Here is a 26,282-nt window from a genome sequence, read left to right as displayed (position 1 = left end):
AGTGAGCATAATAGTTTCCATGTCCATCCATGTATAGGAACATTTTATGACTTCATTTTTCCTGACAGCTGCATAGTATTTCATGGTATATATGTAACACAGTTTCTTTAGCCACTCATCTTGTCGGGTACCAGGATATTGTAGATAGCACTGCAATGAACATAGGTGTGCAAAGGGCATGTTTCTATTGAGTTTTTTTTCCTACTGTATATCCCTAGGAGTGATATTGCTGGATCGAGTGTGAGCTCAATTTCCAGTTTTTTGAGGGATGTTTGTATTGTTTTCCATATAGGCTGGACTGGATGAAATTCCCGTCAGCACTGTATAAGAGTTTCTTTCTTCCTACCTCCCTGCCAGTACTTATTGTTCGTTCTTGTTTTTTCTTTTTTCTTTTTTTTATGTGTGCCAGTTTCTGTGACATGAAATTTGATTTGCATCTCCCTGGTGAGTAGTAATGTGGAGAATTTTTCATTTTGGCCATCTAGATTTCTTCTTTGAGGAAGTATCTATTCACTTCTCCCCATTTTTGATGGGGTCAGATGGTTTTTTTTTCTTTTTTAAGTTTTGTCAGTCCTTAGTATATCTTAGATTTTAGCTCCTTATTTGATGGGTATTGGGTGAGTAGTTTCTCCCATTCTGTGGGTGGCCTTTGTGTACTAGTCACTGTTTCCTTTGAGGTGCAGAAGTTTCTCAGTTTATTGTAGTCCCATTGGTTCATCTCTGCTTCCACTTGTTTTTACAGTGGTATTTCCTTCGTGAAGATGCCTTTTGTTCAAAGGGGACTTTCCCCCCATTCCATTACAAGTGTTCAATCTTTCTGTGACTATCCCAAGTACCTTTGCTGGTACCCCCATCTGTCCATTTGTCCATCCACATGTCCTGTCAGGAGACAGTGCTGGAGGGAGCTGGGCCACATACCATATTAAGGCTTCCTGAATGGCCAAGAGTTACTGTGCAGAGGCCACTCAGAAACATAAATGGCCAAGGTCCAGGGCATCCAGGGCCAGACCTGTTGTGTCACAGCTTCCAGGGATGTAACACTTGTTTCCAGGTCTATCTGCAGCCTACTCCTCTAGTTGCACAGTATGACTCCATGAACCAGACAGACAAAGCAGTAGATTATAGTTATGATGCCTACCACAGTTGCCTTCGCCCTTCTTTCTACTATTGGTCCATCTGGGGTCTCACAGAGGCAACTTGGTAGAAGGGAAGGTCCCACCAGGGCCAGAGAAGGCCATAGGCTGAGTTCAGGCCTTGTGCTATTTTCTCTGGAGTATAGCTGATATGTCCCCCCACTCCCAAAATAACCTAATGAAAAAAAATTTCCCTCATGCCAAATATATCTATATATCTATATCTATACCTTTATCTATATCTATATATATATATACCTACAGCATAGCTCTACACCTGTATTTTCCCCAATTTGGGGTGAGAATAAAATTTAGCTGTAAACAGATACATCTTCCTAGCATTTGTGCTTCTTTTCTTGACCAGCCATCATTAAATGAGACTCTTACATGGATTATTTTCTGATGCCTTTTTATAGTTAATTTTGAGGTCGACCCCAAACAGGTCCAAGTGTCATTGTGAAACACTTGGCATAAAAGGCTGGATAATTCAATGCTCAGGCCTAAGGGTACTAAGGGCAACCAGAGCTACACCAGACAGTTGGAGTGGGCCAGGAACACACAGTACAGGGATTAGTCAGGTCTCTACAAAACATGTGCTCCTCACCCTTGAGCTCATTTTCTCCCCAGTCTCCCTCCCTAAAGATGTGTGAATAAAAATGTGCTGCATCAAAACAGGATTAAGTATTATTATTTTTCACTTTTCTATTAACTAAGAAAATAGAATACTCAAATAATATATTTTATATAACATTGATCATCATATTAAGGTCTTTATCTTCATTTTTATTATAAAATTATGTATGTAATTAAATTTTAAATAGCAGGTATTGATTATTATATTAAGAAAAATTGAGGATAGTGCAAAACATGAATTTTTTGACTACAATTTGCTGAGAGTCAACACAGAGCTCTATCATAGAATGATTTTTTATTTAACTGCCACTTTATATTTCTCTGACATTCTATTAGATTGTACTTTATGTAATTTATTAAAAATCATAAATGAAAATGTGATGTATTCAATAGGAACAACATTTATTTCTGTAATCTATTGCTTGACATTGAAATTAACAATGTGTCACAGAATCTATGCCTAAAAATGTTTAGCAAATACTAAACTTGATGGAGAACCTAAGATGTGTAAATCTTCCAATGAGAAATTAGTTTTATCACAATCTAATAAAAATATGGACTATGTGAAAAATTGTTTTCTACAATTTTGTGTCTTACAATATTTTAAGGGCTATTAGCCATTCTTGTAGAATAATAATGTATTTTGGTTCCAATTAGGTATCTTAGAAATGACCATGAAAAACCAAGCAAGTGAATACAAAATAAAAGCCACAGATAAAGCTCAGTGAAAATTTTAAAGAGAATGTTAAAGAAACATTGAAGTTAGGTTAATGAAAAAAGGGATGTTTTACTTTGAGTAAAGATTGACTTCTAAGAGAGGCCAAGAGTATAACAGGTGGGGCACCCTCAGTACAGGTGGACCAAAACTGCATTCAATTTCTAGTATCACATTCAAGTGATCTCAAGTGATCCCTGAGCAGAGGGTCAGGAGCAAGCCATGAGTGCCATCCACATGTGGACAAAAATGTTTATAAAAAAAGAAAAAGATTCCTAAAAGAAAGAATCCCTTTGTGCATGAACCTAGATATTAAGATATAGGGTGAAAAGACCCAATTCTGTACAATGACTGGGTTGATCATCAAATGATTATCAAATCATCCTAAAGTTCAGCTAACATTCTCTGGATTTTAGTTATTTCATTGCTTTGAATCACATTTACAAAGCAGTCCATGAGTGGATGCATTTCTGTATTTTATTCTCATACTATTCTATTTTCCTACTATTCTACAAAAATACATTTTAAAAGGCCTATGGAAATGCATTGTGTGAGGAAAATAGTTTATAGAAACAAAATGTATATTTCCTACAAGAGAAAAACACACTAGTAATATGGACTGACATTATCATTACCTCTAAAATAGATAAAATTTTATAGACAATAGACAATAATGAGAATGGCTTTATAAATTGTACAGCCTTGGGTAATTATTTTTGTACCCTATAGTGTTTATTTTTAAAAATTTTATTTTGACCAAAGAAGACTACAAATCTTTCACAGGAATATTTTAGGTACATAGTGACATTGAATCAAGAGCATTCCCACCACCAATGTTGTCCTCCAATAACTAAAGGCATGATGCATACGCCTCACATTTTGTTTCTGAGCATTCTCTACCACAACACAGAGATCATCTCAGGACCTTTCAGGAGGAGCAAATGAGGTAGTATGCATATATTCCACAAGTGAGTCTAATAAACGTCCACAAAACCATTATTATCTTTATAACAGGACTCATTATTGTAGCCCCAAATGAGAGTCCCAGTGTTCTGTAATACAATGGGTTCATGAGTTCTGCTACATGTACTCGAGGGCAAAGTCATTAATTTCCCTCTCAGTACACACAATGTCTATCTAGCACAGGAATTAATTTCTCTGGAAATTTAATGCAGCTGGTTTTCCACTATGATACTCACTGAATCACATTTTTATATCACTGAGACTGGAATATGCTTTATGGTTAAAGGAGTATTGAAGTTTAATGGGCTGGGTAGGACACATTCTGTATTTGATACAGTCTGTGATAGGCAGAGTAATGACCTACCAGGGATATTCATGCCCTATTTACCCAAATCTGCCCACACTTCAGATAGTAGAAGAGATATGTTCAGGTATGATTAAATCAAGGACCTTAAAATGGGGGGATTGTCCTAGATTATCAATAGGGGCTTTACAAGGAGTCAAGGGGTATCATAGTCAAAGCTGGGATTGGAGTAGAGGTGGGGATGATGTGAGGAGTCAGGAGTCAGGAGTCAGGTGACACCTTAACTTTAACTTTTTGAGACTAAACTTCAAAGCTCCAGAGCTTTTGTTTTGGTTAAGGGATTAGGTCCAATGTGCTCCGTTTCAGCAGAAAGAAATAAACACAGTCTTGTATTAAGTGAAATCAGGGTTTCTTTTGATCTGTAGGTGCATGCCAAGTTCTTGGTGGTGTCTGAATTAAGAATTGCCATTAGTCAATGTAGGAGGCAACCAATAAAAAGCTAGAGAACACACAATGAATGGAACAGTAGATAGTCATGAGAAAGGATGTTTATGAAGAGTGCAGCATAACGTAGAGAAATGTGCTTTCAAAGGAATTTTCTTTTAGAAAACTCATATTATTGGGCAAACATCAAAATAAGCATTTAGAAAGTCAAAATGTAAAACAAAATGTATTATTTTTAAGGATCGAGAGGTTAAGGGGTATATTAGGCAGGGGGTGCTGGCCTTGCAAGCAACTAACCCCATGTTTTATCTACAGCATCACATATGGTTCCCAGAGCACCACCAGGAGTAATTCCTAGACAATACTCCATGTGCTTCCAAAACAAAACAATTTATGGGCCAAAGTAAAAGTGAGTAGGTAGGATATTTGCCTTTCATGCAGCCGATTTGGGTTCCATCTTTGGCATCCCATATGGTCCCCTGAGTCTTCCAGGAGTAATTTCTGAGAGCCAGAGACAGAAATAACCCCTAAATGCCACTGACTGTGGCTCAAATCACTTCAAAACTCTAATCAATAACTGCTTCTGTATATTGGCATGATACATGACTTTACTTTTCCTTTCTTTTTAGAGTTCTGCATAATTTATATGGAAAAATTATTCACATATAATATAAATTTATATCATATATTTTCATAAACATATAATCATTAAAATAATTTCTATAATTTCATTATAAAATTGTTGATTACAGATAAATCATCGGTATATTTACATTCCATATAGAAACATTCATTTCTATAATCAACAATTAGGTATTTATTGTCTTTCTAATTAAAAAGTATACTGATTTCATTTAAAATGTAGACTGCAGTTAACATGAAACAGAAAATAAAAATAACTTAAGTGCTGTTGATATGCTTTACACACCCATTATGCTTATTTAACTAGCAATTGAAAACCTCCCAGAAATGGAATTGTTTGGCATCGTCACTGACTCTACAGTCATCCCTAGTCTTTGTTTTGGTTTTTCAAATAGGGTCCAGCTTTAAAAATAATAACACCATGATCATTGTCTTCATAATTAATGTGCTGGCCAGCCCAGAGGGGCTCTAGGCTGATAGTGGAATGTCGGAAGGTGAGTGACTGAAACAGAAACTGGCAAGGGACATAATGGGGAGGAAAAATGGCAGCAAGAAAAATGGGCAGCTTTGGGGTGCCCTTGGAACAGAGTGGCACCCCTTGAGAACAGAGAGGCCACAGGTCTTCCTTGAATGGAACTCCTCTACCTGGGGCCAGTCATTCATCCTTTCCAACATTTAGGCTCTTCTTTGGTTGTTATAAGGTCACAAGATTAGTTTATTGCTAAAACAGATTAATCATCTATAAATATGCTATATATGTAATGGATACCCACAAATTCACACATCTACACACACGAAAAATTAGCATCTGAGGATAAACCAGGATTGATGGGGCCGGAGAGATAGCATAGTGGTAGGGTGTTTGCCTTGCAAGCAGCTGACCCAAGTCCGACATTGGTTCGAATTCTGGCATCACAGATGGTCCCCCATCCCTGCCAGGAGTAATTTTTGAGCAGAGCCAGGAGTAACCCGAGTACTGCTGGGTGTGACGACCCCCCCAAAAAAAAAGGGGGTTGATTTTTAAAAAAATGTGAAAATAAAACAGCTTTCATTCCACTCTTCTCACTGTTTACTTGTACAGGGGTTGCTACTCTGGCATGTTTCACCCTTTCCTGCTGTCATGGCCTTCATCAGACATTCTCTTCTTTTCCACAGCCCCAAAGAGAAACTGCACAGAGGTAAGTAGTTCAGTCTTGAGAAAGATCAGTTCTCTTAGTAGTGCGTGGAAGCCTTTTTTATTTGTCCTTGTTAGCTCTCTGAGGAATGTCTTTGTGCCCTTGTTAAAGATTTTCATGAAAATCTAGCATATTAACACAACTTAATTTTTTTTTTTTTTTTTTGGTTTTGGGCCACATCCAGTGATGCTCAGGGGTTACTCCTAGCTATTAGCTCAGAAATTGCTCCTGGCTTGAGGACCATATGGGACGCCAGAGGATCGGACCAGTCTGTCCTAGGTTAGTGTTTACAAGGCAGCTGCCTTAAGGCTAGCACAACTGCCTGGCCCCTAATGATAGCTTTTTAAATTTCTTGGTTATTATGATATTAAATGAGATTTTTTTTTAGAATCTGTAAAATTCCAAAACAGTTTGAAATGGAAAGGCATCTATTAAAATCCAGAAAATAAGAGAGTAACTAGTAATTTATAAATTGGTAGAGTGCTGTAAATCAAGTAAACTTTTTGACTCTAATGCAAGACAAAGTATGAGACCAAGAAGGGTTCAGGCATATCACTAGAGGTAGAAACTGTCAGCGGGGAAAGAGAAATTATTTTCAGACCCTAAATAGAGAGTTGGTCTAGGATAGCTTATGGACTATGACCCCAAAGGTTCCTTGAGTCCTGATAATGAAGACTGAGACGAAAGGGAAGTTCTTCCCTGGAGAGGAAACAAAATCTTCTGGGCACAAAGACTTGAGAGCATGTTCTTAGAACACAGCAACAATAAGATTTAGTGGTATTGCCAGCTCCAGCTTAAAGAGACAAGGAATGAAAACTGAAATGATGGACAAAATCCAGGCCTTGAATGTGTCACCTGCAGAGTTTATTACTGCACTTTATTATGAATTGTGGAGAACCACAGGGGATACTGAGCCTTAGATAATGGATTTGCCTCATGTTCCCTTTTTCAGGGGACAAAAGTTATTTTTGCGTAAAAGGCATTATAATTTCACCCTCAATGAACCAAACATGAAGGCACCATTCTAGTCTATCACCCAGTTAACTGGAAAGATTTCAACCAGACACACTTTGAAACTCAGCAGGGGAGATTTTCCTTCAACACTAGCAATCACTTGGTTCTGGAGAATTGGCCCTAAAGAGATACTGGAGTGAAAGCTGGACTAAGAAAGCCTCCAGTCATCTAAGAGGAGGGACTGACCTGGTCCTATCTACCAGATCCTGTGTTCCCTAGAATTGCTAGTTCAAGCCTTCTGGCTGCCAGGACTTGGCTCTGCACCTTTCCCCACAGCACCCAAGTTGCTTATCTGATTGCTCAGAGGCACTGGCACTAAAGCCTATATTCCATGCAGGAAAGCACTGGACCAATCCAACACAGTGTTTACAGATACACACATAACACAAAATGCTGAGCAAAATACACACACATTTCATTATCTAAATGCAGTAGCTGTAATTCCACAGTGAGAGTGATTATTTTTTCCAAAGGTATTTTTGGTGAGCATTTTGGAAGCAGCCACACCCACCACACCCCATCACGTAACCAATTTCAGTTTGTATTTATTGATGAATTGATTACAGCTAAGTCTGTCAGCCTCCAGCCTAGGCTGATATTCATCTAGGGATCAGCAGAACAGCCTGCTTACATGCTTCGTATAACAGTCATACAATTCCCATTTCTATTTCTCATCAGATATGTCCAAGATAGACCTTTCCTTTCAAAGCTCTTCAGATAAGGTTAACTGAATGTGATGCCTGAAAGTGATCTTTCTCTAGATATAGCTGTGTAAGCCTGTGCTCTTGCATATATGGAAATTGGTCAGGCTACAGTGGCCTAAAGGTAAACTCATATCAAGAGACTCATCTACAGATAGAGGTAATTAGTGGGTGTGGTTTCTCAGGGTTCTACTTGACGCTTACCTCAATGAAGAAGATGCTGGCTGCAGAGGTTGGATGGTGATACATATATACTGTCACAAGTATGGCTGCCACTATGATGAGGACCAAGATGAGAATTCCAACGATGAGGCCCGCATGTAGGGCTCCCCCTTTCTTTTCAGCTGCACTGTCATCTGTAGAGGCTGAAAACATGACACAAGCCATCAGGAAAATTCATTCTTGCATTCCACTCAAAGAAAATTTTACTATTACTTTAAAAAGTTTATTTGGATTTATTTGGTTTGGAGATACTGTTCAATTCTTCTCTTCCAGGAAACCAATGTTGGAAGTTCGATGCTCTTTTTAATTGGGAGATAAAAAAAAATCCATACTACTAATGATTCAAATTACAATTCCAATTGGATTCTAATTTATAGTTCAATAAACAAATTAATAGCTTTTATTCTAAAAATACTGTAGAGAATCTAAGTCTTTAATTAAACACACAATACATTTAACTTTGATTTTTTTTTTCTCATTAAGCCACTGGAAACTCTAGGAAAATTGATTACTTTTTAGGTAGGGAGGAATTTTCATAGACACTTTCATTTAAGTTTGTACTTGAGTTCACAGCAATTTTAAAAGATCTGTTTGAAACTGAAATGCTTTGAGAAAGTGTAACAGATGGATGCTAAATGATGCTCAAATAGTTTCATCATTATCTGAAGGGAATAAGCAGCATATAAAAATATTCCAGTATGGTACAGACCAAAGTCATTTCATCTAACTTTTATGAAGATGCTTTTCAATTTAATACCCATTTTCAGAGTTCAGTAAAGGAGGAATTAAATTAAAGTCAATCATTCCCCCCAAAACTAATCTGCAAATTTTTTTCTTGTTCTTAAATTCTGTAGTCTTTGATAGCAATCCAGGCATTTCAGAGAAATCTTCCAAAATTATGTGCAACAGGTAACTGTATCTTAGAGATACATTTTTGAGTCACTAGAAAAAATTTAAGACTCAGACATTCTACAATGGTGATTCTCAATGCTTTGCTAACAATTTACATCTTGGACACTTCTACAATTGGTCTCTCTTTTAAATATTTTTCACATGTTCTATTTCATTTTTAACCATATTTAGCAAACATAAATTTATTTATTTAATTAAAAACCTTTCTTTAAAATATAAACATGACTGCCTACCACTGTACAGCTCAGTCCTAAGTAACAAAACTTCAAAGAAATAAAACATAAAGTTCCAATTCTTTCCATTCATCTTTTGATTGAGGATGCTTATATAACTCTTTACATAAGACCATAGTTTGTGGTTATAATCCTCCAAAATAAAATCAAGTTTAAAATCATTAAGTATTCTATTCTATACCAGGAAATTATTAATAAAAAACTATCAAGCTACAACAATTATTCATATTAAAATAATTTATAGAGTAATATGGAAAGATGGCATAGGAGAAATGTCAGGGACCTAAAAACTTACCAGTATGCTATCAGAACCTGTTTAGCTTAACTATACTAGTACAAAGAAAACTCCCAGAGACTGTCAACTTAAAGGCTTGTCCTTGGGCTGTAAACTGGTTGAATGATGTAAATTCCAGCTCTTAACAGAGTGATAGCTTCCCTCCTAACCCATCTTTCACTCTTTAACTATGCTCTACTTTCTATAGCATCTAGTAGTTATCAGTGTAGGAAAATGCACCTTGACTTCCACATATTGGGAATCCTGTGTTGTGATCAGTGACTGGTTTCCTGATCACAGAAATCACAAGCACCATGAAGCCAGTGTTGTGTTATCTCTCCTCATCTTTGCACACCTGCAACCCCACAGAAGTTCAAAAAGTCCCCCCCTTACATTTTTCTCTTTTTCTCCCTTTGATAGTCAATATTTAACAGAACAGCAATGATTCAATTTCCAGAGTTACATGTTCTTAGGATAGAATGACCCATTTTGAAAAAAAATCACAAGAGGTGCTAAGAAACAGGAAATCATAGATTATTCAAAGAGGAAAAATAAATCAGCAGAAATTGTCCCTGTAAAAAAGAACTGATGACAAAATAAACTAGACTCTATTACGAATGTTCAAAGAACTAAAGATGATGCAAGGAGAATCAAGAAAACAATGCTTGAAGAAAATGGAAATCATCTATAAGGAGGTGGTGCATATTTATAAACCATAAATAAATTCTAAAACAGAAAATGTACAATTAGAATAAAATTTTAATAGAGAAGTTCAAATTTAAATTTGAGAAGGTAGATGAAAGAATAAGCAAATGAGAGCATAAAGAAAAGAGAATGAAGAAAATTTAAAAAATCGCAACAGTATCTGGCTCAAAAAGTGGTCAAGAATTGCACATATATTTTTCCCAAGATGATACAATTAGCCAATAATACATAAAAAGATATTCAATGTAACTTTGAAGCTATTGCCAAAAATCACAATGAGATAATGTCATGGCCTTTAAAAATTTTACTATTAAATGGAACCAGAGTGATGAATACAGCAGGTAGAATTTGGACTGCACACCACTGACCTGAGTTTCAAGCCCTGGTCTCCCATTTGGGTTCCCTTGAGTGCAAATTGCTCAGTGCAGATTCAGCAGAAGGATTCCTGATTAATTCCTGAGCACTGATGGGTGTGCCCCAAAATAAAAGAAAATGTATATGTACTACTATAATAAATAGAACATAACTACAGGATATGCAGATTTCAGGATCATTAATACAGAAACCTGATGCCAACAATAGAGACTGCATAAAAAATAAACCTGTATTGGCACTACAGACAATGACTTGGATTGAACCAACTAGTTTGCCTGGAGCCTAGAGTTGGTCATATGCCAGGAAACTTCAGGGGTAGGGTCTCCTTGTATTTAGGCCAAGGCTTTTCCTTTTCCATGTCCCCCATATTTTGGTGGGCCTATGCAAACAATATTTGCCACTCTAACACCGTTTTTACTGTGCTCCTTTGACTCTAAATCTTAAAAAAAACACTTAAACTTTTGATGTTAACTTAAACTAATATGCATGTGCATGAAAATGTAAAAAAAAAATACACATGGCCTTCTTTATTGTTAAGGAGTCACATATTTCATGGCCTTAATATGGCTTTGTGTACCTGCTAAGCAAAATTTATATGTACTACATTCTGGGGACATTGTGAACAAAGTAGATTGTACATGGGGTTTCTGTTTTATTTTTCTTAATGTTCTTTGACTGTAAGTTCAAAATTTAAGCGTCAGCAAGGGGATTTCTTCTGAGAACTCTGTTTATGGGTGATTGTCCTTCCACTGTAACTTTACCTTGTCCTCTTTCTTTGCATTATTGTTATCATATTAAAAATAAAAAATAAAAAAACAAAATATAACTACATTAGCAATTGACATAGAAAAAATGGAAACATTATATAGTATTGGCCGGATATAAAATATCTGGCCATTAGTAGTGATCCCTGCCGGCTGAACCAGAAAAAAGCCCTGGGTACCTGCTGCATATGGTCTCAAAACAAAAGAAAGAAAACAAATATCTGGCCACTTTGAAAATAGTATAGTGTTCTGCAAAGAAAACAAGTTATGATAGTATAACCACATGGTCCAGTAGTTCCACATTGTTTATGTACTCAGTAATTTAAATCAAGGTCTTACATGTTTATAGTAGATTATTCATACTAATTAAAATGTGAAGGTAAACCTAATGTCAATTATTCAGATAAATAAGTAAGCAAAAATCCCTATAAAATGTTGGTTTTTACAAAGAAAAACTGATTATTACTTTTTTGAGAAATTGTTCATTTTTTCTTCCCATTTTGGATGGGGATATATTTTTTCTTGTTAAGTTCTGTCAGTACCTTGTATATCTTAAATATTAATTAACCCCTTGTCTGATGGGTATTGGGTAAATAGTTTCTCCCATTCTGTGGGTGGCTGTTGTATCCTAGGCACTATTTCCTTTGAAATAGTGCAGAAGCTTCTCAGCTTAATATAGTCCCATCTGTTTAGTTAACCTTCACAGAAAGCCACTTGACATGTTTTGCAACATTGATGAAATCAAGATTTTGAGAAGTGAAATAAGAAACGATAAAAAGACAAATACTGTACTATTTTACTTTTATAAACTAAGAGTAGTGCAAATAAGAAACAGAAACTAGAATGGGGCTTCCAGAGACTGGGAGAGAGGGGAGAATAAGACATTTGCATTTAATAGATACAGATGTTGCATTTGACAAGTTATTAACAGAGCTATATAGATAAGATGGGAATGATGGCTGCGCTATCTTATGTGTTTCTAACAGCATTGAACCATGTACTTTAGATGGTGTTTTATTTTATGCACACTTTTCATAGTAAACTATTTCAAGAATTCATTAACAATTAATGAACACATATGCCTTGCTCGACAAGTAGCATGCCCACTACTAAAAAGGCAAGGGTTAATATTATTCTCATTTCATAAGTGAAGCAAGGCAAGGCATGGAGAAATTAAGAAAAAGTGGTACGACTGTAAAGCTCTTGAGGTGAACTGGGACTACCTCTGTGTATATACTCTGCATCTGAGATCAATAACCCTTCAATTAACACTAAACTGTGTAGAGTGCTAATTCCTCTTATGTGCTTAGTTATTTGGCAAACAGCCCTGAAGTATATTTTTTAATTTTAAAAATAAGAAATTAACTTACAAAATGAGTAAGCACTTAACACTGTGCCTTCAAATGGGTAGAGTTTGTGTTCATCCTATCACTTATTGGAAGAAAGATTTATGCCACTAGACACACTAAATGCCATCAGACACACTAAAATCTAAGATGGACAGTGGAAATGGAGAAAGGAGAGAAAGTGAGTGGGCAAAAGACACAAAAATTAATGCTCTTGAAAATGGGCAACAACTGTTGGAATGACCACTTCTATATTAAGAATAAAATGAAGTTATAACCCATCTTTTCATCTGTCTGTTAGTTACTCCTTTATACCAGGTAGCCAATAATAGTAACTGCCATCAAGTACTGCTCTGAGAACCGTGTATTCCATACAAGTCAATGCTAACACTAACCTTATGGCAGGGGGCAAGAGATAATCCTTCCCAGGAAGGGTTGAAGAGCAAGAGACATGTTTTGTACAATGAAAGTCTCATCAGTAATATTCTCTTTAATAAGGCATTTGCTGCCAAACTTCAGAATATAAAGTAAGCTTGAGCTTTTCCCATGAACTTCACTCATTGCCTTTAAATTGCTATATAACTGGTTCTTTTGCACTTATTTTTTTTCCTCAGAATGTTTCGATGTATTATTTTCCTTCAAACTCCTACCTTCCTTGTACTCAAGCAGGATGGTAAGACACCATTTTGTGTCTAATGAACTTTAGTAAGGAGTTCGGCTCATTATCCATCAATTAACATTTTATGACACATTTGTACAATGATTTTAAGTAAAAGTATTTTGGGATTCTCAAAATATTACTAATCAGTAGATTAAAATATGTAGGATCTATAGCTATGCATATGACTTTAGGTTTTTGCATATTTAGAACACACTACTCAAATAGAAAAGCAAAAATGTAATTATAAAATATTACAGAGGAATCCTGGTACCCCAAGGTATACCAATTCCAAATGTGGAGTGGTTATCTGAATGAAATGGCATATATATATATATATATATATATATATATATATATCTGATATATGTGTTTTCTCTGTGATTATCTTATTTAAGCCAGTTTTCTGCATATCTATTTTAGCAGCTTTATCTATGAACAGGCATTAAGGTATTAATGGTTGCTAAGTCTGGAGATGAAGCGATCAGTCCACTATGTGCTCTGATTTCCAATTCTCTCACTGTTTAGTTTTAGTTGAATATCCCTGCACAGTTTAATGGCAGAGGGTTGTCCCCCTGATAGAATCTGCAAACATAATGCCTGCTTTCCAAATGAAGAGCACCTCAAAAGCAAAATTGAAATTTAAAAAGTACAAGCAAGTGCTAGTAATTTCCATAATTGAAATTTTCCTCATTCACCTCAAGGGTAGATTGTTCAGATAAATTGGTTTCACCTCTTCAGAAAAGACAATACCTAAAGCATCACTCTTGTTATCATTCATTCCTCTGTTTCCACTGACTGTTCTCAGAAATTGGCTGGTGAAAGAAACTCGGGGCCTGGTTCTGACTTGTACTTCTTAAGTTCATAAAAGGCTAGAAGGAGTTGAGGAAATAATTCCAAAAGGTCAGGAGGAATCTAATCTGAAGATCAAAATTCCCATTCTGTTCTTAAAAATATCAACACTTTTTCCCTTCATGTCAGCCATGAACAGCCTTCTCACGCAAACAAACTCCCACTCATTTCTTGACTTAGTTTTGGAAAATTCACATAAACTCAAACAAGATCAGTTAATGATAAAGAACAGTAAAAACCTCTACAGGCAACAGCAACGTAAAAGATAGAAATACCTGCATATATATTTAAAACCCTATAAAAATCAGTCCTTTTTTAAATTCTGTTGAAGAAAACTTATTTTATTTTATTTTTTTAAATCTTCTAAAACACAAAAGAATCCTGGAAAATCATCACAGACTCTAAATTCTCTCTGACCCAGCTGTTTTGTATCATCTCACCAGTCAGTCTGTGCCATCAAATTTCCCACCTCAGCTATGAGGATATGTGATTATTTCAGAGAAATGAAGCTGACTTTTATTTTCATGCAGAAAAAAAATGAGATAGTAGACTCTCATTTGATCCTGCAAGTTCCTAGCTTTTTAAGTACATTATAATATGAAGATCAATATTTGGACACAGAGAAGATGGTCAAACCTAACAAGGCAATCTGTAATTTTTTGTGTTTCAGTTATTATGTTAGCAAAGATTCTATTTTTATCATTATTTGTGTAGTGCTGAATCTAGACATAATTTTAAGACATTAAATTTATATTAGCAAATAGGACCTCATGTAAATGTGTTTGATTTGCTGATGTCCAAATAATTTTATAAAAAAACATTGATAACAAAAAAGAAGAAAAAAGGGATAAGAAGGCAAAAATTTTGAAACAGCTTTTGCAAAGTGTAGCATTTTGTATTTCTACTTGGTCAGTGAATAATATTTTTAGGTTTTGCATGCATTTTGTATTGATATTTTAGATTTAAAGAAAAAATTATTCAATATGTTAAAATTATTTCTATGTTGCTCAAATGATCTGTACCTATATTAAATCTTGCCAATAATATAGAAATATTCTGAAATTGTATTCCCTTTGGAAGTAACTCTCTCTTGGCTAGAAAATAAAACACTATACCCCATAAATTTCACAATATCTTGATGGCCTTTGGGGAATAAAATGCATAAGGGTTGGACTAAGTCTAAGGAAAATTTGTTCAAAATTCATGAATTTTACAGAGATTATATCAAAACATTCCTTCTTCATAGTTTCAGAATGAAGTTCAACTGTGAATGCCTAAAATGTCAGTGTTTCACTTTTGGATGAAAAACACACCATGGCACATGTAGCTCCCTGTGGTATATTATCTAACCCACTTACAAGCTCAAGCATGTGACAAAAGAAAATCAAGTGATGAAATTTTAAACTAAATTGACTTTTCTTTGAAAGTTTTCCTTGGAACTAATCTAATTTTATAGCATGTATTTTTCTCTCTTCGTTCTTTTTACTTTCTTTGACCTATGATCATGACCCTTGACTTTATTCAGAGCTTCTGCTAGTGTTATTTTTTTGCATTTTTCTTATTTTTCATGATTCTCTTGGCTCTTTCAATTTCTTAGTTGCTGTGTCATTGTTTTTTTTTTTGGGGGGGGGTTACTGATCACTAAGCAGCCGTATAAGGATTTGGGGGAATGATTAGACAAGCTCAACCTAATCCCCAATAAGTATCTCTGCAACAATCACAATTTGGTCTTTGTAGGAGTGATCTGATTAAGCACTGTGAAAAGGGTATTGGAAAGGGCATACCAAGCACTGCAAGTGTATATTGGACAGTGTAAGCAATACCTGGCAGTGGAATCTGACCCAGTGGCTCCCTCATACCCTGTTTTACTGTAGGAAGCTATGAAATTTCATTGAGGGAAAAATATTCTAGACTCCAAGAGATTAACTAGGTATGACAATTTACTTTATTTAAAATTTTTGGAGGGACACACCTGGCTGTGCTCAAGAGTTTACTCCTGGCTCTGCACTCAGGAATCATTCCTAGCAGGGTCAGGGGACCCTATGGGGTGTCAGGGATCCAATCTTGTTCAGCTGTATGCAAGGCAAATGCCCTACCATCTTCCGTGCTATTGCTCTAGCCCCAAGTTATGACAGTTAAAAAAAATAAAACGATGTGTTACTTTTTATCATAGGAAAAAATAAGCTAAATAAAACATGTATGTTATCAGTGGGTAAAATAGATTCATTTGAATAAGGCTGAACTATAGATAATTCTCAATAGTCAGGCTCCTTCAGTCACTGCTGCCTTTTTATATATATGTAAGCATCTACAGAAAAGGACTAAGAGTACTCATATCTATCTTAAGATCAGAAAAAAGTCCTTTAATTAGTTTATTATCCTCTTTTATTATAATCCATTTTATGCCACTAATATTTTCAAAATCTATGACCTTCCTAAACCCCAACATAGTTTTTATTTTTATTCTTTGGAGAGGGGAATAAACCTGGTGGTATTCAGGACTTACCTCTGGCTCTGAACTTGGAAATTCCTCATGGTGAGTTTGGGGACTATATGGGGACCAGGAATTGATCTCACATAAAGTTCAAGGCAAGCACCTTAGCCACTGTACTATTGCACTCTGATCCAACTTCTAAACTTTTCTGAATATTAGTTTTCTATATGCTGCCTTCTACATTTAAAGCATTTTTTGGGTCTATACTGGTTATGCTCAGGAACCTGGCTATGTGCTTAGAAATTGCTCCTGGCTTAGGGGACCATATAGGATGCCAAAGGATAGAACCGAGTTCTGCATGCAAGGCAAATGCCCTACTGTTGTGCTACTGCTCTGGCCCCTAAAATAATTATTTTTGAAAAATAAAATCTCTAAAACTAATCTCTATAAAATGATCTGCAAAAATCATACTGAGTACTTAAAGTGACAAAAGATTAAGTTGAAGGATTACATGGGAACGATTTCTTTTCTAACTGCATGCCTATTCCTTGACATGGTTAAGTAATCAAGATTTGAAACCAGACGAAAAGTGCTAGTGAATTTTCCTAATGAACATATTCATAACAACCATAGAAAGTCACAAACAAGGCTGACAACATGTTGGGGATACAGAACCAAGCAACGCCAAGCAATACTTCACCATTTAAATTCCTTGTCTTCCAGAATGGAATCAGTGATGTTAAAACAGGCTACTTATAAACACACCTGTAAAGAGTACAATGACTGTTTATTTCTTTATCAAACCCATCATAATGAGAACCTTCTTCACAGTGCTCCTAACAGGGCAGAAAGACAGACATTTGTACAAGCCAAATAGCTATATGGAACCCTAGAACATTCTATGGCTATAGTTCAGATATATGGCATAAATATACTGGGTCAGTGTGAGGCTTTCTTGGAACTATACATGGAAATGGGCTCCATTTTAGTGAAGCCTACAAGCATACAGGAATAAAACAGGAAATAACAGCAACTATATTTTTCTAGTGAAAAAGTGAGCTTGAATCTCATGCGCAACCACAGTGATTTTCCATAGTTGGAAAATATACCACTTAAGTCCTTTTGGGTTTAATTACTTATTCACAGATTCAAGAGGTATCAGAGGCAATAAGACATGTGAGTTGCTTTTTGAAAAACTCAAGTCTCTGCCTTGTCATGGTTCTAAGGTTTACCTCTTAAAAAAAAGTAAACATTTAAAAAATTTAATTATTATCCATAAATAAATTCTTTTGAATACATAGAGTAACCTCAAATTCAAAATTTGGCACTTGAGTTTGAAAAATTTGGAGTCTAACAAAGAATTGATTAATCAACTTCTTGGAGATAGCAAATGGATCTATATATATATATATATTTATATATATATATATATATATGTGTGTGTGTGTGTGTCTTCAAATGAAAGTATTCTTTACAGCCACATAATTTCCCCATTAGGTATAATGGTTGGTGCATACAGTTCTCTAGGGGAGGAAATGTGTAGGTATATGTGCTCTATAAATTTCTGTTTGTTGTGTTTGTGTTTTAAAGAGGTGGCTTTAAAGCAGTGAGAATCACAGAAAAAATGGCAATTGTCATCTGTGTGAATTCTGGGCCACTCCTATCTCTGGGCCCAATGCCAGTGTTTATGCTTTGACACCAGAGCACTGGGTCGCAGAGCTCAAAACAACTCTTAGAAACTATGTGACCCCAGACACATTTTTTTTCAATCCCCATACTTCTGATGTTTCATGTGTGAAATGGGATTATTGTTAGTGCTTTATTTATAGTGTGCCATAGGATTAAAGGAGATAAACAGGCAAAGATCTTCTAAAAGTGCCTGGTGGATAGGAACAGCCTAGCACTTATTATTAGATAATTTTTACTTTTATTAGCAGCTGCCAGGAAAAGCTCTTAGAATATTCTAAAGTAAAGCAGGGAATCAAGTAATCAGAAGTATTAAATTTGATGCCCACTAATAAGGGAAGATGGTTTGCTATGAACAAGTCATTTATGAATTCTTTACAAACTCCAAAAAGCTCGGAAGAACTTGTGAGAATAAAAAAAGATACTTAACCTAAATTTAATGTACAAGAATCATATCAATACTTCTTTTTCACAGAGAGAAATATCTGTATGCTTAACAATACAAACCTTAATTGTACATATAAAAAGCTAATTTTGGTGATTATAGTTATTAATTATTACTCAAATCAACACTACTGATACAAGCAATCAGAAAGTTCCCTTTCCCTGTCCAATTATAGCATTTTACATACTGCCTCAACATGAGCAAACACTATGCTGTTATTACTGTAGACTAGTTTCCCTTATATCAATTTTTACATAAAACATTCATTTAAATTTTGCTCTGCAATTTTTTATTTTGTAGTTATTGGGCATACTGCTAATAAGTGGCCAAATCATTTATCCAACAAGTTGTTAATCTACTACTACAACTGGAATAATAACCTTTGGTCACAGTAGCTTACAGCAATGTAATGAATTAATATTAAATAATGAATGCCTTTTTTTTTACTACTCAATATACATTATAACTCTAGTATTAGTTGAGAGCTACTGAATAAGAATACAGAAAATTAGTCTTAATGTAAGAGCAAGACATAGAAAGCCTAACTATTAGAAAGATTAAACTAAATTTATCATCTAATGGATTAAACTACTCTATTTAAAGCTTTATGCCCTTTAAAATAGCCTCGCCTATCTTTTCTCTCCACCATCATTTCCTACTCCCTTTTTTATATAAATTGGAGCACATTAAATATCAGCATGCATGGGTGGTTCAAGCCAACATAAAGAGATTTAGTTGTTGAAATCATAAAACCTTGAGGCTAGTCACCAGGATGCCAGAATATCCTTTAAACATTTCTAGAAGGAGTACCTTCTCTCTCCTTAAAAATGAGTGTGCGGAGCTGGAGTAGTAATATTAATCTGATAGGGCATTGGCCTTGCATGAGGCTGATCTGGGTTTGATTTTCAGCATCTCTATAGTCCCCAGAATACTGTCAGGAATAATTACTGAGCCAGGGCTAACCACTGAGCACAGCTGGTGTGTTGTGGGTTCTCTCAACTCTTATACCCCATACTATAATTCCTTCTTCCTTTTTAACTAAGTAATATTTTATGTATTTTTATTTAATTTTTGTTTTTTGAGTCACACCTGGCAGCATTCAGGGGTTACTCAAGGAGTAACTCCTGCTCCTGGCAGGCTCGGGAGACCATATGGGATGTGTCAGGATTCGAACTACCGTCCATCTGCACACAAGGCAAATGACTTACCTCCATGCTATCTCTTCGCCCCCCAATATTTTATTTTTTATTTAGGCACCATTATTTACAAAGTTGTTAATGGTTGAGTTGCATTCATACAATGCATTATATAAAACTCCATTTCTACCACTGTCAGCATTCCTCTACCACTGCCCCATTCTCTAGCCAGTCTGCTTAATAGACATATTAGTAGGTAAGTTATTGTAGTTTGGATTCCATGTTTACTATGGTGATTTTGATGTATACAGAAGGCTCACTTCTATACCACTAACATTCCAAGATCTCTGATTCTTGTCCCTATGTTACCTCGAGAGCACCTTTTCATAACCCCCTACTCAATTTCTTTCCTTTTTTTTTTTTTTGGCATTTTCATTTCTATAATCTTATTCCCTGTAAACCACTTTTGTCTTCTTGTGCACCAAGATTAGTAAGCCCCAGTGAAAACATCTCAATTCCCTTCAACTCCTTGTTCTCCATCCCTGCTTACCCACCATAGACTACAGATCTCTCACTTAACTTTAACTCATTTTCTTCATTCCTAAAGCAATAAGCTTCCTGAAAAGTAAAGCTTTCTTTACTTGATGACTGCAATTGTCTAATTGTCCATAAACTACTCAAACTTCTGCACGTGGATTGTAGAATTGACTGTTCTCAATGTAAAATAAATATTTGGTCAACATCCTACCTAAAAGTTTTTTTTTTCAGTTTGTTTTTTATTTGTTTGATGTAACCAGCCTAAGGTACTGATATTTTAATTACTTCCTTCTTGAAATTTTCTTTTATAGTTTTTGTAATAACAATTTTTTATGGTTTTCTTGCTGTCGCTGTTGGTAAAAAAGTGAAAGCACTTTTCTTCACAAATCCTTAAATATGATTCTCTTTTAGTACTCTTATTTTCTTTCTCTCTTATCCTTTTATGATCTCATTAACTCCTAATTTGAGATATCATTTAAATGCTGATGATGCCTAAATTTACTTACATATTTGATTTGTATTTTCCAAGTGGATTTCATATTTGCATAGAAAAATGCCCACTGGACATATTTATTTAAATGTTCCAGAGATATTTCAAAGTCAACATGCTTAAATTAAATTCATTGCTACCCCCAATCCCCATTAATCTTTTCTTTCTGTATATTCTATTAAACAATACAAACTAGTTCTTGTCCTGAGACACATCTTCATTGCTTTCCTATAACAATCAAATATCTCTGCAGTTTCTACTGAATTATATTTCTCGTGGCCATTTGTTCTTTATTCCCACTGCCAACCACTTCTTTGTTTAGAGACTATCTAATCCATTGATGATTAATGTAATGTCCTGACTAGTTTCTCTGGCTTTAATATCATCCCTTTCCATTGGTTTTCCTCAGACTCCTTAAAAATGACATATATACTAAACAAGCAAAACTCTTCATGAAATGTCTTTCTAAATTAGTCCAATGGCTCTTTTAAGATTCAAACTCTCTATGTTAGTATAACATCTCTGAGGGTCAAATATCTTACTTAATGATCATTAAATCACCTATCACTATCTACTGATAGCTTCTCCTATAATTCTACTACTTTTTAGTTACCCAAATAAATCAGGATATTTCATACTACTGGACTTTGCTAATTCTTCTGAAGGTTCATTTTTCTATTCCTTTTCCACACTGAATTCCATCTCATACTTCAGTACATAGGTCAACTATCATCTCTTTTGGAGAATTTTCCTATAAATTATATCTTTTCTTTCTTCTGCTTCTGCTCTAATAGTATTTTTGAGGGGAGCTCTTTGTACCTTTCATAGCATACCTAATTATTGACTTATTCTTTGCATCATCCCTTAGACCACTTGTTTTTTTCTGGCATGTACCAGCCCTGATATCTCCATTATCTACCAGAGGGCCTGGCAGAGTAGTAGAAAAAAATGATTATTCAATAAATCAAGTCAATAAAATCAACATCAAAGTCAATTTTCTAATGGCATATATATTGTTAGTTAAATAGAACAATAGACTATGATATTAACAGTTCTTATTTAAACTAACAAATGTACACTGTTTAATATTCCAAGAATACTGTACTATATATAGAGAGTAACAGCATAATATCCTAGAGCTCAGAATCCAATATTTAATGGTAAAGGAGGCTGTTTCTCAAGTACAGCTTTCTGATAAGAGGTTTTACTCGGAGAAAGAGAGGATGTGGCAAATGTAGGAAAAGTGAAAAGTATTTCTAGAGCTACATTGTGAAAATGTAGGAAAAGTGAAAAGTATTTCTAGAGCTACATTGTGAAAGCATATATGTATTTCCTGAAAGGCATGGTTTTATCATCTAGTTTATGTCTGTCAGTAGCATGGGCTTCCTCTGAACATCAATTTATATGGGAAGATATTTGATATACTTGAATTTTTCTTTTCTCCTATTCTGGATAACACCAAAAAAGTGATTAGTCAAACAATTTAATGATCATTTTTATAGACCAAATAGGATTTAAAATAAAAAAATTCTTATGTAACTTTTTCCTAAATAAAATACATTTGCAAAAATTAAATAATAGTTTTACATGTGATATGAATGCATCATGGGCATTTTTGTCTCTTACTTTTGCAGGGTAAGAAGCTTCCTATCTATGTGGATAAATTAATTTTTGATAATCACAATTAGAGTATTTCCTTAGTGAGATAGTAAGGTATAGGTAAGGATAAATGTGTGAATTTAATTTTTTTTTTCATTCTTATTTGGGGAACATGATAGAAAAATATCACTAAATATCACTAAAGTGTTTTTTGTTTTGTTTTGTTTTGTTTTTTTGGTTTTTTTTTGTTTTTTTTGGTTTTGGGGCCAAACCTGGTGGTGCTTAGGGGTTATTTCTGGCTCTGCGCTAAGAAATTGCTCCTGATGTTTGTAGTCAAGGCGTTTAAATAAAGATATTAACAGAAAAAAGAGAAATCGCTCCTGGTTTTGGGTACCATATGGGATGCTGGGGGATCAAATCACGCTTCTTTCTAGGTTACTGCATGCAAGGCAAATGCCCTACTGCTTGCACCACCAACACCCTGGCCCCTAAAATCTTGATACTCAAAGATACTCAATGTGTAATCTGTAAACTGGTGATGCCTATATTACTATCACTGAATCCCAAAGCTTCTTAATCTTTATGAATTACATCTGTCCACTCATTTCCAATTATTTGGGGTCCTTTGGATTTAAAGAACAGTGATCTCTGGATTGTTCTGAGCACTGTTGTTTTCAAGAATTACAAAATTAGAGAAACAAAACAAGTTGATTCCAATAGGCAGGAAAAGTTGAGAACCATGTCATTGGCCAAAAATTTAAGAGAGAAAGTCTTATTCTATGGGATAGTCTAAGTACCATTGTTAAGCAAAAGAAGTTCTTATTTTTATAACATACATACAAATCAAATTGTGCTATCATAAATAGCAAAAATATCAACCCAATTTACAATTATTTTTTTTACCGTATTAGAAGTAGAAAGTGATAGATATTCAGTAGCCAGCCAAGAGGAAATAACGGTTTCTCTTTGCTCATAGGACTGTGATCCAGGCAAAGAGTAGATGAAAAAATATCATGAGACAGTGGGAAAAACACAGCCACAGAGCTGCTGCTTTGATGATTTATGTATTAAAGTCAAAAAACAATTCAACTGAATGATAGATGAAATAGCAGACATTTGATCTGCCACTACAGACTAGATAATAAAAATATAACTTTAGAAGTATTCTAGTGAAAAAGCCAGAAAAGTATGCTAACATTTTAGCTTTGTATAAGAAAGAATTCTTATGATATGTTAAAAAAATGGGGAGGTAAAGACAAAAAGAATTAGCCTTTAGACCATCATTCCGCAGGACTTTGTTTAAAAGTAACTTAACTCTTTCAAATCCCTTTATAGACTTCTATTTTAGAATTAACTTCACCATGATTCAAAAACTACTTAATCGTTGAGTATAGCAGTGACTTCGACATATCCCTTGGATAACCCCACTGAATGACAGTTGAAACTGGACATGCCTCCTTAGACATGCCCATTGCCAAGCTGGGTATAAAAGGAAATAATTGGACCTTTAAAGGTGCCTAATATCGTGACCAAAGCAGTACCTAATGTCCTCAAAGAGCCAGAGATAAAGTATTGGAGAAATTCTGCCTGCTTTATATCTATTCCTTTCTCTTTCTTTCTTGTATCAAGGCCTCTCCTGGCCACCTCTGGCTGGTGATTTTTCATCTAACTCTTCCTATCTCTCAGAAACTACTAGGCACTGACAGCAGGCCTCAGACTCCAGGAGAAATAAAAATTATACTTGGTTTCTACTTCTCTCCTCTCTCTTTCAGTCCTGGGCAGGTGGTTACTACAAGTTGGCATCCCTGGGTGGGCATGAAGCCTCACCCAGCAGCTGGCCCCAAGAGCCCAGGAGCCTAGCAGCACTAGTCCCTGTCAGCCTTGCAGCAGCCAATAGTAAGCAAACTTGCAGCTTAGTGCAGTAATCTTCTAGATAATTGTGAATTTCTACACTTAATAGAGTAGAGCATCTTTTTGATAAATAAATTTGTACTATATTTTTCTCTCTGTTTTGGGTCACAGTCAGCTATGTTAAAGTCTTATTCTGGGCTCTGAACTCCTGGGAATTCATACAGGATGATGTATGGTACAGGCATGTGGGTTGGCTGCATATAAAGCATATACCTTAATTATGGCAGTATCTCTTCAGTTACAATATCATTATCTTGAAGAACATCACCTTTCAGTTGGGTAAAATTAATCATAATAAGAAGGCATGACAGTCAGTATCATCACAAGATAATATAATAAAACGTAGGATTCAAATTTTAACAACCAAAATAAAAATTGGATCTTTTATGCTGGCAGGCTGGTGGGTAGAGGATGTTGGTATGGGATGAACTCTGGGAATATTGGTGGAGGGAAGAAGTTTTACTGGTGGTTAGATTGGTCCCGAAATATTATGTGTCTGAAACCCAACTATGAATAACTCTGTAAATCATAATGCATTGGAAATCACATGCCAGGGACACGACAAAGTTAAAAAGAAGAATCAACATATTGATTACTTCCATAGAAAGGATAGAAGAACAACTAATGCAAAATTGTTACATAAGGATGAATATTTTGTGTCATATATTTACTGAGAAATTAGTTATTACAGAAAAAGAATGTGAAATATGTCAGTAAAGAACCTTTTTATGTAAAATGTGATTGTAAGTGACCTGGCTGCAAATGAGCAGTGATATCAGAGGTTGTCAAAGACTTTGAATGTAAGTCCATGTTGGAGATAGTCATTGCCCAGTTCTACTACAAACTAGCTAATCTACCACTCTTTTCTGGACCTTTTCTCAGCTACTAAGTGAAAATGCTAAAAGGAGCAACTTACAAAAATTATGCAAGCTAAATGAAGAAAATATATGCAGCATTTATAATTACTGAAATATAGTAAACAATAAATGCATCTTCTTTTCATCTCTTTTCCTCCTCCTCCTTTCCCTGCTTCTCATATAAATAAGAAACAGATATTTTATTTTATTAAGATTAAAGTATTACTCTAGACTTTATATTATACATAGAAAACAGGTTATTTCAGTTGGAAATAACATATTACCTTTGTATTGGCTTTCTAAATTTTGTGTAATGCCATAAACAATGATCAACCTAATGACTACTAACAGCAGTCATTAGATATTGTTTACTTGCTGAAAAAAATTGAAATTAGAGTTTAGGATGTCCACTCACTCCCACAGGTGAAAAAAATCACTTCTTCAAACAACTTTCAGGGTTCTACCTACACCAAATCTAAATGGAGAAAACACTTAGTGCCCAATTGGAGGTTCAAGAGTGATTTAGCAGATTGTAGCTTAGTTTGAATCCTGTGAATGAAAACCCTGTTCTGTGCCTTTGAAGTCCAGCTGCTCAGAAGCACTTTATGCTTTCATATCAAAGATGAAGGAAAAGCTCCTCCACAGTGAGTCATCATGCTTGCTGTGGAATCCACTAAGAAAATCAAAGATTTAGCCCATCAAAAAGTGCCAGAATGATTCAATGCCAATGTAACACAATATTTAAAGGATGCATGAAAGAGCACAATAATTTGTTTCTAGTTACCGACGACCATCTTTTCAAGAAAGATGCACACCTCTAAATTAAAATGCTTTTAAGAGCACTCAAATCAAGAAATGAAAATGCATGTGATTTCTTCGACACAACACATAGAAATTTATTAAAATGTTTTAGCTTGCACACACACACACACACACACACACACACACACAAAGGTCACTGGCAACAAATGTAAGAGCAGATTTAAATAAATGCTTCCTGTTTCATTAATACCTCTATTTTGCAAAAGTGTTAAATTGGAGGGATAGGGAGAGGACAAGTCGAAAATGTTTTGAATGTAATTAAGAAACGTAGTTAAATTTAGACTGGCATTCCTCTTACAC

At 35.1% G+C, this 26,282-nt stretch overlaps 1 protein-coding gene across 1 annotated transcript in view; it reads right to left on the bottom strand.

Moving 5' to 3' along the window:
• Nucleotides 1-26,282, bottom strand: part of PLXDC2 (plexin domain containing 2) — a 402,677-nt gene that overhangs the window by 26,507 nt on the left and 349,888 nt on the right. The window contains exon 13 of the mRNA XM_049777781.1: nt 7,929-8,089. Coding sequence (XP_049633738.1) covers nt 7,929-8,089 — 161 coding nt within the window. The remainder of the gene's footprint in view (nt 1-7,928; nt 8,090-26,282) is intronic.

The sequence above is a fragment of the Suncus etruscus genome, chromosome 7 (assembly GCF_024139225.1).
Source record: "Suncus etruscus isolate mSunEtr1 chromosome 7, mSunEtr1.pri.cur, whole genome shotgun sequence".
Classification (NCBI taxonomy): Eukaryota; Metazoa; Chordata; class Mammalia; order Eulipotyphla; family Soricidae; genus Suncus; species Suncus etruscus.
This window is presented reverse-complemented; position numbering and strand designations above follow the sequence as displayed.